This window comes from Macrobrachium nipponense, chromosome 15 (assembly GCF_015104395.2).
Source record: "Macrobrachium nipponense isolate FS-2020 chromosome 15, ASM1510439v2, whole genome shotgun sequence".
Taxonomy (NCBI): domain Eukaryota; kingdom Metazoa; phylum Arthropoda; class Malacostraca; order Decapoda; family Palaemonidae; genus Macrobrachium; species Macrobrachium nipponense.
The window spans coordinates 75581195-75598570 of record NC_087208.1 but is presented as its reverse complement, the minus strand read 5'-3'; the positions used below and the strand labels follow the sequence as shown (position 1 = coordinate 75598570).

General features: G+C 41.7%; 1 protein-coding gene across 1 annotated transcript in view; it reads left to right on the top strand.

Annotated features, from left to right (window-relative positions):
• Window positions 1–17376, top strand: part of LOC135195070 (F-box-like/WD repeat-containing protein TBL1XR1) — a 144729-nt gene that overhangs the window by 39815 nt on the left and 87538 nt on the right. The window contains exon 3 of the mRNA XM_064221445.1: window positions 15481–15626. Coding sequence (XP_064077515.1) covers window positions 15481–15626 — 146 coding nt within the window. The remainder of the gene's footprint in view (window positions 1–15480; window positions 15627–17376) is intronic.

Genomic DNA, 17376 nt, shown 5'->3' with positions numbered 1-17376 from the left:
GAATGTATAAAAATGATATTGTCATGTTACAATAAAGTTTTATACATACTTACCTGACAATATATACGATTAATGGCCCACCCAGCCTCCCCGCAGGAGACAGGTGGAAGAGAAGAATTCTGATTAGAAAACGGGAATGGTTTTCCTAGTCCTGCCACCCAGGGCAGGGCGGTAGATCACCTGACCTACCGGTAGCGTGTGCCGCGAAATTTGAAATTCTGTCGGAGACGACGGAGTCTATAGCTAAGTATATATCTGTCAGGTAAGTATGTATAAAACTTTATTGTAACATGACAATATCATTTTTCTAGCTGAACGCATTCCTTCATGGAATGGAATACCTGGCAACTCAGGATGATGACAAGTTTAGCAAGAACTAGCGGTGTACGGTGCTGCCAGCCTGCCTCAGCCAGTACGGCATGCTCTCTGAGATATTTTGGTTGGTATTGTCTCTCTGTCGAGGTTGACAACCGATTCGAATCTCTGCCCGGTAATCACAGACTTAGGTCTCTGGTCGGCTGGAATTCTCGCATACGTGTATGACCATCTCTCCTGCATCGCTTTTTGCTGCTGTTGCAAGAATTCTCAGACAGAGATATCTCACTAGACTCATTATCATCTTTCTGTTTACCTCATGGCAACAGAAGTTTGTAGCCTAGTCTTCCGCATCATTGCACCTGCTGCTGCGATGACGCAGAATGATATTCTTCAGATAATCTGAGTTTGTCTTCTAACATACATTTCGTAATTGGCAAGGTGTACAATTGTTCTTTGTTCACCCCGAATTGTAAATGAATAACGGAAGACTTCACCTGTTCCCCACCCTGCCAGGTCTGCTTCCAAGGTAAATAGAAATGTCCTTCCTGATCCAGCCCACCAGAAGCGGTTCTTTAGGCAGTACAATCCCTGTTTTCATTACTGAAAGATGCTCCGCTTTCATTGCAAACTCCAACTTCTCACCTAACAGCAATGAAATAGCGGTTTAGCTTTTTCATTCCTCTGTAAACAACAGGGATGAAAGCTGTCTTCACTGGTTGGTGTCATCGACGGGACTTTTTTTATGTTCAGAATCTTGAGAGTTTACTTCTCTCAATTCAATTGTGAAGACGTAGGTCCGCATTCACCTTAGTCTTTCACTAGCATATAGTATTGTTTCTCCTTGGTTGAGATTCAACTACTACTATGAGAACCTCTGTCTTGCCATCAGGGACCTCGGTCTCTAGAAGGCAATTGACTATCGTCTGATGTGCGCATGCCTTGAGAGAACCATCATCTCGTCTCCCAGCATCGGTAGCGAACAAGATAGTTGATTTGTATGGTTGTTCTTGGCATAACCCTTCAAAAGGCGAGTGTCATGTGACTACGTCTCAGATGCATGACAGCTCACACTGAGCGCAGTCAGGTGGCAGCTGTTGAAGAGTCCAAGACTGTCATGAGCTTTGTATTGGTTGATCCAGATCAGTCATTACTTTGTCCTATTGGTGTGTTGCTGTATCCATAAAGGATCGACACCCACCATGGAGTGTCGGTGTCTTTATCCACTGCAGACTGCCATTGCAGAAGTGTCCGATGACACGTCTTTCTCCGAGTATTACGAGACTGTGAGAGACTTTTGTGCAGTTGGATAGTCCAGTGGATGGGTACATTTCATCACTCCGAAGAATATGTTGGACGGGAAGATAGATCAGGTCTCATTGCGATCATGTATATCTTATCTTTCGGGCCCACCCACAGATCCTTGGAACCTCATTTCCTTGGACCGGTGGTGGATGCTTGCAGGTTGTGTTTGCTTACCCGGCTCCCTCAAGAGGACAAGTTGCATCTCGCCAACGGTGTGCAGTTCTAGCGGTAAGAAGGATGCGAGAATGACTGGCCTTTCCACCTTCCCCACCTCCACGGTTTAGGTATATTATACCTAGACCGTGCCTACCTCATCCTTCCACTCCTCTTCCTTCCGGTTGAGAATAGGACTCGAACTTACACTGGCTGGTCGGGCGATTGATGTGGTAAGCTCACATGTAAAGCTTCCTTTCTGTTTCGTATCAGAATTAGAGAAGAAATCCTGCTCCTTCATCTAGCAAGGGGAGGAAAGAGACTGGCAATAATGCAAACCCTTCCTGGAACTTTGCATTAATGCCTCCGACTCTTAAATATTCTTCACAACCCATTTTCGGATAAGTTACAATTCCTCACTCATTTCTAAAAGGGCCAGAAGTCTGACTCATGATCTTGCAGCTCCTATACTCCGATCAAGTTGTCAGAGGCAGGGCACTCCTCCTCTCTCTTACGACCAGGAGGAGTAGCCTAGGTGTGTAGAACTCCAGTCGGTTCTAGAGGCTCACTCATTCCTCCCACCAATCAGTAAGTCTTCCTTATGTAAAGGACCGAGGCCAAGGGTTTGTATATCGTGTAGGAACAAATCACAATTTTTAAAAGTAAAATGTATTTTTCCTAACTGTACAAACCTGAGGTCCTTTACATATATGGCCACCTCATGCCACCCCTCAATCTGAACCTGGGCGGAAAGGCAAAGTGGAGTGTTTACATCCGGGCAGGCTGGCCTACCCACCTGCCACAGAGTAGTTACTGCCTGCTGGCCTACCCACCTGCCACACAGTAGTTACTGCCCATCCACCTTGTTCAAGAATTTAACGGCTGTAATTCCAGTTACGCTGAAAATAATTCCTTATGTAAAGGACCTCAGGTTTGTATAGTTAGGAAAAATACGCTTCACTTTCAAAAATTGTGATATTTATTAAAAAAATTTCATTTTTTATATTTGTCTTTTGCTTTTACCACAGTTTGCTGTCACTGTGTAACATTCTTTCTTAAAAATATTATAAGTTCATCCATTAGAGTTGTTCTTCTTGTGCTTGCAAGTCAGCCAGCAAAATGGCTTTCAAAATGTTCCAGCGCCTCAGTGGTATGATCGGTATGGTCTTGACCTGCCACCTTGGTGGCCACGAGTTCGATTCTTGGGCATTCCATTGAGGAATTTAGGGATGTGTATTTCTGGTGATAGAAGTTCACTCTCGACGTGGTTCGGAAGTCACGTAAAGCTGTTGGTCCCATTGCTGAATAACCACTGGTTCCATGCAATGTAAAATCACCATACAAACAAACAAACAAATTCAAATAGTTCCATCCATTGAACAGTGTTATTAAACACATATAAAATTGAGTTATGGTAAAGCACATATAAAATTGAGTTATGGTTATGTATGAACATGCATACCTTTTTAAATTCTCAATTTTTATACATGCAACTTACCCGGCAGATATATACTTAGCTAATGTCTGACGTCCGACAGAATTCAAAACTCGCGGCACACGCTACAGGTAGGTCAGGTGATCAACCCCCTACCTCCACTGGGTGGCGGTAATAGGAACCATTCCTGTTTTCTGACAGATTTTCTCTGTTGCCGGTGTTAGTAACAACTTTGTTGGTAGCTCCTGCATGGAATTTCTTGCTTGCTTCGCTGAAGATATTTGGGAAGTATTTGATCTTTGGCTATTGGCATACGCTGTTTTTGGTTTGATTTGGAATTGATTGTGACTGTTTAGGATGTCTGATGTAACACCTGGAACTCCGTGAGAGTGTGTATAAATGAAGGATGTAAGGTGAGGTTGCCGAAGGCTACTTTGGACCCTCACACTATTTGTGTAAAATGTAGGGGAAGGGAATGTTCAGTTGAGAATACGTGTGATGTATGTGAGAGTCTAACTGAAATTCAATGGAAGGATTTATCTGCATATGTTAGAAAGTTAGAGAGAGATAGAATAAGGAAAGCCTCGGCTAGAAGTTCTAGTAGATCCTGCTCTGCGGAACAGGATAGTATCTCTAACCCTGTAGTACCTTCGCCATCTTCTTATGTGGTTTCAGCTCCTTCCCCCACAGCGAACTCGTAGATGCGTCTTCCAAGGGAGCCGCTGTGGAAGCGTCAATACGCAATTTTGCAACAGCAATTGCGTGACATGGATAAAGGTAAGGGTGAAGTGTGCAGTGTCCCCAGTGCAGTGGAGGGGGCATCTGACGACTCCGCATCGCTCCTAGGCCTAGACCTCTTTCAGACTCCCATGCCCAAGGGAGGAGGAATGTCGAAGCCGCAAGGGGATGTAGAGTATAACCCCATGTCAGGCGTCCCTTCAGCAGATCCTGTAGACTCGTCCCAGGCTGCTTTGGATTAGCTATAGGAAAAGCATCCTTAGGAAGTGCTTTTCCGATTCGGACTCTTCCTCACCTAAGCGTGGATGGAGCTCCACTTCCAGGTCGCGCCCTCTCAAGAGAGCCTGGAAGCCTTCGGAAGGAGGCGCTCTAGACTCCAGCCCAGAGCCTTTTCCGGAGTTTTCTCCCGCACCAAAGAGAGCGATGAGGTCGCTGGAGTCTTCACCAGAAAAGATTCGCTCGTCTAGAAGTTTTTTTGTTGGCCTTCAAGCGAATCTTTCCTCATTAATAGACTCTCTTTCGACAAGCAGGCGCAAGGAGCCTTCTCGCAGGAAGGACACCTCCCTTCCAGTAAAGAGCTCTTTTAGGAGGCCATCTCCTAGTAGGAGGTCGGAGTCTAGTAGGCGCCTTTCTCCGAGAAGACCCCCTTCTCCTCCCAGAGTTTACGAAAAAACGATTCGTGTTATGCTTCTTTCTCAGCATGGAAGAGTATCTTCCTCTCCCAGAAGTTATGATTCGAGGAAGAGTCACGACGTTTCAAGACGCCAAAAGATAGGCTCTAGATCCTCTCCTTTTAGAGGCGAACGCTCTCCTAGGAGTAGACACTCCTCGTCAAGCAGGAGTAAGGAGCGAGAGAGGTTACGCTCTTCCCATAGAGAGAGAGGTGAGAAGTCCTCTCCCTCAAGGAGTTATGATGGCTCTCCTAAAAGGCGCCAGCGTACGGTAAGACGCCAGGATGATGGAAGTCCCTTACCTTTTTCAAGACCTGGGGCTCCGGATAGGCTCTCCTCTAGGGAGAGTCAAGCGTCTCCTTACAGGTGCCAAGAACTTGGAAAGAGTTTGACTAGGGATTCGCGCCCTAAGCCTGGAAGAGGCTCAAGAGTAGGCGCATACTCCTCTCCTACCAGGCGCCAAGAGCCTGAAAGGAGCCTGATCTTGGATTCGCGCCCTGCTCCTGGAAGACGAGCAAGAGTAGGCGCAAGCGCCTCTCCTTACAGGCAACAAGAGCCTAAGAAGAGCCTGAACATGGATTCACGCCCGACTCCTGGAGGAGGCTCAAGAGTAGGCGCAAACGCCTCTCCTCGCAGGCGCCAAGAGCCTGAAAGGAGCCTAATTCTAGATTCGCGCCCTACTCCTGAGAGAAGCTCCTCTCCTTATAGGCGCCAAGATCCTGAAAGGAGCCTAGACCTGGAATCGCGCCCTACTCCTGGTAGACGCTCGAGAGTAGGCGCATACACCTCGCCGAGCAGGCGCCAAGAGCCTGGTAAGGTAGGCTCTAGAGCCTCTCCGCTCAGGTATCAAGAACCTGTAGAGCGGCAGGAAGCGAAGGATTCTTATTTCCCGAGGACAGGGAGTAAACATATCCCGGACAATGAACCTGCTTCTTCCTCTGGTGTGCGCTTGAAGGAAAAGAGTCTCATACCCTCTAGGAGTTCTTCTCCTAAGAAGTCTCCCTCTCCGAATGTAACCTTGGAGGAAGTCTCGGAAGAGGAAGAACCTAAAGAGGTGGGAGTCTCAGATTATAAGAGACTTTCTGCACTTCTGCTTCAGGAGTTTGGGGACTCGCTTAGTTCGGCTGATCCTCCTTCTCCAGGCTCTCTTCTTTCGAGCACGAAACTGGCGAAGTCCCCCTCTTTTGTCAAGATGAGACCTACGCTCTCAATGAAAAAGGCAATTAAGAGTCTTGAGAACTGGCTCCTGGTTAAGAAGGAGGCAGGTAAGACGGTCTTTATGTGCCCTCCGTCTAGACTGGCAGGGAAGCCGGGTGTCTGGTACGACACTAAAGAGCCGATGGGGTTAGGCCTTCCTTCGTCGGCAGACGCAAATTTTTCGGCGTTAGTGGACTCCTCTAGGAGGCGCCCTTTACTTTTCGGCGAAAGCGTCGTGGGGAATGTGCGATGGATCATTTGCTCAAGGGTCTGTTTCGCACATTAGAAGTCTTCAACTTTATGGACTGGGCTGGCCCTTAGGAGCCCTAGCAAAAAGAGCGCAGGATCTGGAGTTCGTACTATGGAGGAATTGACCGAGTGTCCTTTCGTGCCTAGACAAGGGCGGTCATGGATGGATCCACGGAAGTGGCCTCTCTCTTTGGATCAGGAGTACTCAAGAAGAGGTCCGTCTACAGCTCGTTTCTAGCCAAGTCAGTTTCTCCTTTGCAGAGATCCTCATTACTATTTTCCCCTCTCTCAGGATACCTGTTTCCACAGGAAACAGTTAAGGATATTTCAAGATCCCTTTCGGAAAAGGCGACGCAAGATCTTCTTGCTCAGTCCGCCAAGAGGCTTAAACCAGCTGTGCCTATGGCTAAAAGAGAGGTAGGGACGCATAAGGCTTCATTCCAACAGCCCTTTCGAGGACGAGCAACCTCTAGACCCACTCTCAAGAGTAGGAGACCGTTCAAGAGAGGACGATCTTCTCGAAGGCCATTCTCGAAACCGCAATGAGACAGGAGTCCTCCAGACTCCAGTAGGAGCCAGACTCTTGAAGTTTGCAAGAGTCTGGGCTCAGAGAGGGGCGGACAACTGGTCCCTCTCGATCCTCGAGAGAGGATATCTTATCCCCTTCAGGGAAAAACCTCCACCTTAACCACTACGCCAAGGGATGTTGGCGGCGAGATACAGGGATCCTTAAAAAACCAAGCCCTCCTGCATCTGGTGCAACAGATGTTCGAAAAGGAGGCGATAGAAAAGGTTCAAGACCTTCAGTCCCCAGGCTTTTACAATCGCCTCTTCCTGGTACCGAAAGCCTCAGGGGAGTGGCGACCAGTACTGGACGTAAGCGCCCTAAATCACTTTGTGATCAAAACAGAGTTTACAATGGAGACGCCTACTTTCATGTACCCATTCATCTCTCGTCCAGAAAGTACCTAAGGTTTATGGTACAGGGCCAAGTGTATCAGTTTCGCACCCTGTGTTTCGGTCTTGCCACAGCTCCCCAAGTATTCACGGGGCTGATGAAAAATGTAGCTCATTGGCTACATTTGAAAGGAAATCCAGATGGATCCCCAGCAAAGCATTGTCTATCTGGGGATTCTGATGGATTCTCGGGGTTTTCAAGTTTATCCATCTATGGAAAGACAGGATCGAGGTACAAAAAGTGACTTCTAAAGTGAAAACCTTCCTAGAGAAAGAACGATGTTCCGCGAGGGAATGGATGAGTCTTCTCGGGGAACCCACTTTCCTCGTTGGAACAGTTCGTTTCTCTAGGGAGGCTTCACATAAGACCCCTTCAATTCTTCTTGAAGGAGAATTGGGATCAGAGGAATCAGGATCTTTTGGATCCCTTTCCTCTCTCCAGAGCAATAAAGAAAGAGCTCAGCTGGTGGTTAGAACCAGGAAGACTCAACGAGGGACTATCAATGCAGTTACCGACCCTTCCCTAGTGTTGTTTACTGACGCTTCGGAAGGGGGTGGGATGGGGGGCGACTGGCTCAAGAGAAGTGTCAGGCACCTGGAGTGGGGAAACAGGTGTCCTGGCACATCGAGAATGAGCTAGCGGCAGTGCATCTAGCTCTCATGCAGTTAGATTCCCAAGTCTCAAATTCAGTGTTGCAAGTGAACTCGGACAACACGACAGCTCTAGCCTACATAAGGAAGCAGGGGGGGACTCACTCTCTCTCCCTTTACGAGAAGGCAAAGGAGCTTTCTTCTGGGGCAAAGGATCGGAACATCTCGCTATTAACGAGGTTTATACAAGGCGAAAAGAATGTGAGAGCAGATTTGCTGAGCAGGAGGGATCAAGTCATTCCCACAGAGTGGACTCTGCACTCGGAGGTCTGCAACCAACTTTGGAACCTATGTGGGAGATCCAACATAGACCTCTTTGCAACGCATTGGAACGCGAGGCTGGAGAACTACTGCTCTCCGATTTCGGATCCGAGAGCAGTAGCAATAGACGGTCTCCTTCTAGATTGGAAGGGAATAGATGGGTACGCCTTTCTTTCCTTTTCAATTTGAAATCATAGGAGAAGTCATAAGAAAGTTTGTCTCAGCGGAGGGAGCAAAGCTGACCCTCATCGCCCCATTCTGGCCAGCCCAAGATTGGTTCATAGAGGTACTGGAATGGATGATAGATTTTCCAAGGTCCCTTCCCTTACGGAACGATCTTCTCAGACAGCCCCACTTCGACAGATACCACAAAAACCTCCCCGCTCTCGGTCTGACTGCCTTCAGACTGTCGAAGGACTCGTCAGAGCGAGGGGGTTTTCACGCGCAGCTGCAAAGGCAATTGCAAGAGCCAGAAGACCCTCAACTATACGCGCGTACCAGTCGAAGTGGGAGGTCTTCCGAAGGTGGGCCAGGAATCAGAATGTATCCTCTTCCAGTACCTCTTTGACGGAGATAGCGGATTTTCTGCTATATTTGAGGCAGAAATGTAAACTAGCAGTCTCTACCATAAAAGGTTATAAGAGCATGCTTTCATTAGTTTTTAGACATACAGGACTAAACATCACAGACGATAAAGACCTGGACTAAACATCACAGACGATAAAGACCTGCATGATTTAATTAGGTCCTTCGAGACTTCGAAGTCCAAAACGTCTAAACCACCTAGCTGGAACCTGGATGTGGTGTTGAAATTCCTTATGTCAGAGAAGTTTGAACCTCCTAATAATTCATCATTTAGAGATCTGACTAGGAAATCTCTCTTCCTGTTTGCATTAACCTCAGCTAAGAGAATAAGCGAAATTCAGGCTTTAGAAGGTACAGTGGGTTTTAAGAAGGACACTGCAGTATGCTCCTTTAACCCCCTATTTTTTAGCCAAAAATGAGAATCCTTCTAAGCCTTGGCCAAGGACTTTTGAAATTGAAGGATTGTCATCCCTGGTGGGGAGAGAGGTAGAGAGGACCTCATGTCCAGGATCCTCAAGTTCTATCTAGAAAGAAAGAACGAATAGGAGGGAAACTCGGAGAGCCTTTGGTGCTCAGTAACGGAATCCGAGAGGACTATGTTCAAAGAATGCCCAAGACTTCTTTTATTAGAGGAACATCATTAAAGCAAGCCCATTCATCCTATGAAGAGGAACATTTCAGACAACTGAGAGTGAAAGCGCATGAGGTCAGAGCTGTGGCCACCTCCTTAGCTTTTCATAAAAATATGTCGTTACAGGCTTTAGTCGAATCCACATACTGGAGATGTAATTCAGTATTTGCATCTAACTATTTGAGAGATGTACGTGTCACTTATGAAAAGTGCTTCTCTCTCGGACCCTACGTATCTACGGATTCGGTGCTGGGACAAGGGGCTGAAACCGATCTTAATTAGTTTAGATAGATTAGAAAATTTTAATTTTGTGGTGTCGTTTTTTATGGTTGGTTGAAAGTGGTAGTGGAAATGTACCACTTTCAAATCGTAGTTTCTAACAATATTAGTGTGGTCAGGTGGTCGAGATTGGTTTTCATGCTCCTTCTAATGGTTTGGACCTAGGCTCTGTCTTGTAAGAGGGTTAGTCCCCGTTGATATGACAAAGGTGAAGGGTCTACCATGTAAGTGAGATAGCCCATTGATATGATCTGAGACAAGGCTCTTGTCGAGTAAGCGGGCTAGCCCCCATTGATAAGATCCAGAAGAGTTCTCAGTGACAGGTCTCATCCTCACTGAAATTCTTGAGGCAAGCAGACTCATAGACAGTATTCATGAAGTCTTCTGCCCAATAAGGTAGGAACCAAGGTTTTAAGAATATTTTTTAGTACCTACAACAAGACGTTGTTTCCCTGTTTTTTGGATTGCTATTTATATTGAGTAACTATCTCTTGCCCGCCACCGAGGGTGCCAATCAGCTAAGTATATATCTGCCGGGTAAGTTGCATGTATAAAAATGAAATTGTTAAGATACAATAAAGTTTTATACATAACTGGCAGACATATACGTTTAATGGCCCACCCAGCCTCCCCTCAGGAGATAGGTGGAAGAGAAAATCTGTCAGAAAACGGGAATGGTTCCTATTACCGCCACCCAGCGGCGGTAGGGGGTTGATCACCTGACCTACCTGTAGCGTGTGCCGCGAGTTTTGAATTCTTGTCGGACGTCAGGACATTAGCTAAGTATATATCTGCCGGGTAAGTATGTATAAAACTTTATTGTATCTTAACAATTTCATTTTTTATTACATGCAAGTCATAGCTTCATGCTAAGATTATTTGCCTCAGCCATGCAGATTATTTCTCTATTTTAGCATTGTACTATACCAGTACTGGAAGGTTTTCTTAGTATTTTGGCAACTTCATATCCGCCTCGATACCAAAAAGGTTCTCAGTAAAGGGGTACTGCTTACTGCTGTGAGGATCAAAGTTCACAATACAGTACAGTTTAACCTCGAAAATTGGGTATTCCTTGGTCTGAGAACTCCCATGATTTGCAACATTTTTGAATCAGCATCTTTAATTCTTGAGCAACTACGTTTTTTGGATTTTGTTGGATTTTAGAACTGAAGCTTGCTCTGCCATGACACAAGCACAGTTCATTCCCAATGAAAATATTACGTAAAACGCAAAAATATACAGGCAGTCCCTGGTTTATGACGGGGTTTTGTTCTTGAGATCTGTCGTAAGCCGGAACATCGTCACAAATCATCAAAAATCATGAGAAAGCCTTATTTTTAATGCTCTGGGTATATTAAAAACTATGTACAATGTTCCTCCCAGGGGTATTCTGGGGGAAATGTGTACCAGACCCCCCTGTGAATAGCTAGAGTCCGCGAATAGTTGAAACCCCTATAAAAAAAAAAATGCTTAAAACTGCCTATTTTGTCAATTAAAACTCAAGCAAAACCCACCAAAAATGTTTAACCTGGTTGTTTTTTAAATAGTCTTATCACATAAAGTGCATTTTATGATATTGATAAAAAGATAAAAAAAACAGAAATTTGTAGATATTTCTCATAGAAAAGTACAGCGAGTAGGCAAATTTTTTGCGAATAAGGGGGCTAAAAGTTCCAGAGAGAAATCTGTGAATACGTGAGTCCATGAATCTGGAGTCTGCGAATACGGGGAGGTCACTGTAAACTGCATTTTTATTGCATTTTTCATAAAAGAAAGATCAAATATATTGATTATTTTGCCTTTTTGGAGTCACATTTCTTGCATCAAATCGGTATCATAATCCTGAAACATGCATTGTAAATCTGACATAATTTCTGATGAATATTATTGAAAAGTATTGTAACCGGAAACTGTTGTAAACCGGGAACTGCCTATACACAATACAAAATAACCATAATCAAGCTGCCAGAATGGAACTCCCGCCAATAACTGTAGACTGCCATACTCATGTATCTTCCAATCTCATGTATCCAATCTCATGTACTGTCATGCGATCATTAAAATTTTGTCCAAAAACTTGATTTTGTCATATTCATTGTATACAGTGCAAGATGTATTGTCAGTAGATACCATTGATAATATCTGAGTTAGCTTTAAACTAAAAAATAGGCTTTGAAGCCAAAGTTCATTTGGTTAAATGCAAATTTTTATTCATTAAATCAGGCTTACCATCATTTTGACTTGTCTTAGAATTCATCATTATTTCTTATAGTAATTAACAACCACTTACTACTGAATGCAAGACACTGGCATAAATAACAGCAATTTCTGACATAAACAATCTAATCGAGAAAACGGTTTATTAACCCTTTAACGCTGATTGGACGTATTAAACGTCGATGAAAATTGTCTGTCGGTCTACGACGTATGGTACGTCCAACGAAAAAAGTTTTCTTTAAAAATTTGCTGAAAAATAGTTATAGGCCTACTAGGCGAAAACTTTTGAATCACGCACTGGGAGCTCACGGATCAAAGGCGTTGTTGATTTACAATCGTTACCAGGCGCACAAGTGCGAATTTCTTTCTTCTCGCACTAAAAAGCAATCAGTGACACATCTCAGAAATTATTTTGTCACTTTGATAATTTTTGCACCATTTTAAATTAGCCGTTACCTGGAGATATTATATATGAAAATGTGTGCAATTTCATGTATATACAACAAATAACAACTCATGGCTGTAGCTTTTTATCAGTTTTGAAATATTTTCATATAAATAACGATGTGCCAAAATTTCAACCTTCGGTCAACTTTGACTCTACCGAAATGATCAAAAAACGCAATTGTAAGCTAAAACTCTTATATTATAGTAATATTCAATCATTTACCTTCATTTTGCAACAAAATTGGAAGTCTCCAGCACAATATTTCGATTTATAGTGGATTTATGAAAAATACTTTTTCCTTACGTCCGCGCGGGAACTTCCGAAAAAATCATAAATGTTTTCGTGCGATTGTCGTAATGTTTGCACCATTTTAAATTAGCTGTTACATAAAGTTTTATATATGGAAAATCTGTGCAATTTCATGTACAATACAACGAAAAACAACCCCATGGTTGAGCTTTTATCAGTTTTGAAAGAAAAATATTTTCATATAAATAAACGATAAATAGAAACAAATTCGTCCTTCGGTCAACTTTAAATCTCAACCAAAATGGTCGAAAACTGCAATTGTAAGCTACAACACTTACAGTCTAGTAATATTCAATCAATTACCTTCATTTTGCCAAAACAAACAGAAAGTCTCTAGCCCAAAATATTTCAATTTATGGTGAATTTTTGAAAACAGCTTTTTTTTTATGTCCTCGCGTTATGAATTCATGCATCATTTTGTGATAATATTTTCTCTGTGTTGCCTTGATCGTTTTACAATGTGTTTTATACCAAAATGATCTTAATTTAGTGTACAATACAACAAAAAAATTAACTCGTTAGCTTTAAACCGTTTGCTCACAGCGCGATTTGTTATACATATATATGAAATTTTATTTTCGCGCTGTCATATATCCTAATATTTATGTATGATAATGATATTTTTTTTCATTTCTGATGATTGCATACTAAACTTCAGGCAATGACAAAAAAAGAAGCCAAAAATTAACTCTTAATCTTGAAGACTAAGCGTGCTGTGATTTTTTGAAAAAAAAAAAATTTCCGCTTCAGCGCTCACTTGCGAACGCCGCCGGCATACGGGAGACGATTTTTAAAATACTGCTTCGGCGTTTAAGGGTTAAGGGTTGTGTTACAGTTGTCAGCTTGTTAAAAATATGCTAATTTTCAAAGGTGACTATGTAAACAAAAATAATAAATCTATTCAGCCTACATGCAATGGAGAGGAAAACATGTTAAGAAAGTATGCCACTAAATTTATGGTTATACCTGTGACTGAGAAAACCAGTAATGAGCAGGCCACAAAATTTTTTGGAAGCAACATCTGATACTATTAGCAAATCACACATTTACTTCAGTAATTTACTGCATTTTGTAAGTACAACTTTGTTAATTTATGAAACAAATGAGTCTACGAAATGCATTTCATTTAGCAACTAATGGTTGTGATGATGTTGGTAAAATGCAATCAGCTGGTGATTTTATGCATGTAAACACTGTCAGGATGCAAATGGTGCCTGAATGCTGTTTTTATAAAATTTAGTAAAATAAATATGACAATAAGACATAACTGCATACAGTATTGTAAAACCAGTTTTATTGAAATGATCATACAAGTATCAAAAGCAGCAGATATTTAGGTTTTTGCTGAAAATGAAAGCCAAAAATGTTTGAAGTGCTGGAAAACATTGAAAAATGCCAGGAAGATCAGAATTCAACATTACGCTTTTAGCGTGGTTTAAGCTCTTGATGGACCAAAGGTGTAAACATTTCCTGGGAGATGCTTATTGACTAAGGAGGTAGCCAGAATTTTTGTAAGGAACTAGTACACCAAATGAATGATAGTGATTATTTATAAGTTTTGTTCTGCTTTTGATAACAACAATATACTATACAGTGGTCCCCCCGTATTCGCGGGGGATGCGTACCAGACACCCCCATGAATAGTTAGAACCCGCGAGTATTTGGAACCCCTATAAAAATGCTTAAAACCTCCTATTTTGGTAGTTAGAACTCAAGAAAAACCCACTAAAAATTTGTATTCCTGTTTTTTTTTTTTTTTTTTTTTTTATCGCAAAAAGTGTATTTTATGATGAAATTAAGAAAAATAACAGGAATTTGTGGATATTTCTCATAGAAAAATACCGCAAATAGGCAAATTTTCCGCGAATAATGGGGGGAAATGTTCCAGAGAGAAATCTGCGAATGTGTGAGTCCGCGAATCCAGAGAACACGAATACCGGGGGGTCCACTGTATGAATATATGAGGGGGCACCCCATAGGCCTAGAGATGCAGGAATCTTAAATAAAGGAAGCAGAAAGCATAGCCTCCTCCCTCTCGGGAAGGACATTATATCCCACGAGAGAGGGGGCTACAGTAAACATAATCTCATCCTGTGCAACTCCCGGTACTTCCAACTACAAATCAGTGGAAGAAAAGTTAAGGAGACAACGGTACAACCGACACAGAAGGAATGCTTCTAGAAGAAGAGGATGCTGAACTGTCCAAATGAGGAGGGGAAACCTTCCTAAGAAGGACAAGTAGTTACTTTATGATACTCCCTCTTCTTGTAGAACGTCTTCCACTGCGACACAGGCCAGGAACGACATTCCAGGCAAGGATTAGTAATGGTACTAAAAGTAGATCGGCACCTACTGCATTTAGTATGGGGATCTGTAATAGTAGCAGCCAAAACCCTGGAGCTCGGAAATCCCTGAATGTCCAGGCATGTGCATTGACGAGGCCTAGAAGAATTGGAGGACTCCATGAGCCACCTGTATATATATGAGTTGCCAGATGCCACTGATTCCTTGCTTTACAATCTTTTATTGTTTTTAACTGGTTTCCAGCTGGTGCAAAAAGATTATCCTATTGTTAAGACCTCAGGTTTGTTAGCAGTAAAAAATACATATTGATTAAAATATTTGTCATTTTTTAGGGGTGATTTCCATTATCCTGAATTTTCTTTGGTCTGGCAGTGGCCAGGCCCCAAGGTTGAACTGTATTAAAGGTTTGTGTGTAACACCTTATGGGCCATAGCTATATTGCTTTTTGCATTTTGCATTTCATCCATTCCCTCTAGTCTTTTCCCATTAGCTGTCCAACTTCTTCAAATTTACCTTTATTTGATTTTAACTTAAGGAAAAACTCCTCAGGTGAGCCATATGAGTATAAATGTAACTTGGTGGTGTAAGTGTAAATGATTTCCAATGATGAGAAGTTGCTGTTCTGTAACATATATTCTCTCCCCAAACAGCAAGAAAGGCTTATGTAAAGTGTGGAATGTTTTACATATAGTGTCTTGAAAATGAATTTATTTTTATGTTCAGTGAAACATTTTAAATTGACGTTGAATAATGTGTTTTCTCTCTCCGTTGCCAGGTTTTTTTCATGCTGCATATGTATTTGGCATTGAATCGCATATCTCACAGTCAAATATCAACGGTGCATTAGTTCCCCCAGCAGCTCTCCTCAGCATCATTCAGAAAGGCTTACAATACACAGAGGCTGAAATCAGCATAGGCGAGGTTTGTTGTCTTGTCTAATGATTATGTATGCTTTAAAGACTATTTTGATGTGAAATTGTTTCAACAAAACATACCAGACATTCATCTAGGTATAAGTTTTATCAGTACAGCAAAGAAAGATTTTCTCTGGTTTGGGGTGCTAGGCTGTTTGTTTTGTACTTTCTCATTTGCAGGTAGCTGGATTGAGTTCTTTTCCCAGTCATTCTTTACATTGCTGCCATTGTGAGAGAATCTTCTCAGAGTGGTGCCATTCAAAAAAGAAAATTTTCATTGAAGATTTAGGGTCTGTTGTTAAATAATAGTTGTTAAGGATAATGACAGTGTCATTATCTGATAGTTCAATTAGAATTTTTGTAGAAAAGGATTGCTCCAGTGTTTTAAGTTATAAAGTATAATGGCCACACCCACTGTGAGAATTGGACCACCCAGACTTGTACATATTTTAGAAAATAAGTGTAAGAAAACTAAAGAAATTTGGCTAAGAAGACATAGAATTATAGAAAATAAGATAACTGTTAATAGAGCAGGTAAGGATAGGTAAATTGAGGATCCTTTACTGGTTAACCCACAAGTTGCTAGGGGGAGACCACTTAAGGACGACGGCAATATTATGCCTTTGCTACTTTGGTAATAGAACCAGTATTTTCTCCCATTTTTTCAACTAATCACCCAACATTATACATGATTGTAATGCCTTTTGTTGTGGATTAATATTCAAAAATAAAATATAAAATACTTTAAAAATGGATATTTTAAACAAATATTTTTTTGGGAAAAAAAGTTATCAAAAACCTTATTTTTTTGTAATGCTTCATACAGTATGTTCTGAGACAATTCCAGATTTTTTTTCATACCAAAATTACTCCTTTGCTTTAGGAGAAACACCTGTAAAGAAAAAATTACAGCAAATATTAATTGATCGAATAGGTGTATATGTATGTATTTTAATCATATGCATGTTGACCTAAACACCAATATTGCTCACCAAATAAAAATGAAAAAATATTACAGGTAGTGTTTAAATTATGATAAATCGTCATACGATAATCCGATTTTACAATGGGCTATGATAATTCGCCATACAATAATCTGATTTTACAATGGGCTTAGCAATTAATACAGATACAATAATGTTTTGAAAATATTTTAAGATTTTGTTCGCAGTGGGTGGAGGCAGCAGTGTACAATCAGGGAGCAAGAGAGACCAAATTACAATAGCCTAACTTTATCCCATCTAGTTGAATTAAGCTCAAAAACAGCAAAAGAGAATGATGAAAGTATTGTTTTAACATTATACTCATTGCATAAATGTGTACAGCCATGAACAACTGAAAGAAAAACGGTTTTGCTAATTACAACCGAATTGGATAACAACAATATCCGATTGGTTTGTGTTTCAACCACCGTACGAGAGTAAACAATTACTATAGTTTTGTTATGATAAACGACGTTATGTAGAGTAGGACTGATATATTTTTATGTGATAACTTTATTTGATATAGATCAAAGATCAGCAAGGAAATATGCTGCTAAATTTAAACCAAGTTGTAGCTGAAGCTAAGAAAACTGTTCAAGCTGCTAATGACTATTATCATGCATATGCAACAAGGATAAAACTCCTGTAAAGTTATGCCACAAAACAACTGTAGATAAGATTCAGATAAAATCATTTTAATCAAAACTACTGGGCTTGTAAGAACAAATTATACTGGTGCTGTCACGCCAATAAAAGATAGATAACATAAAGTTC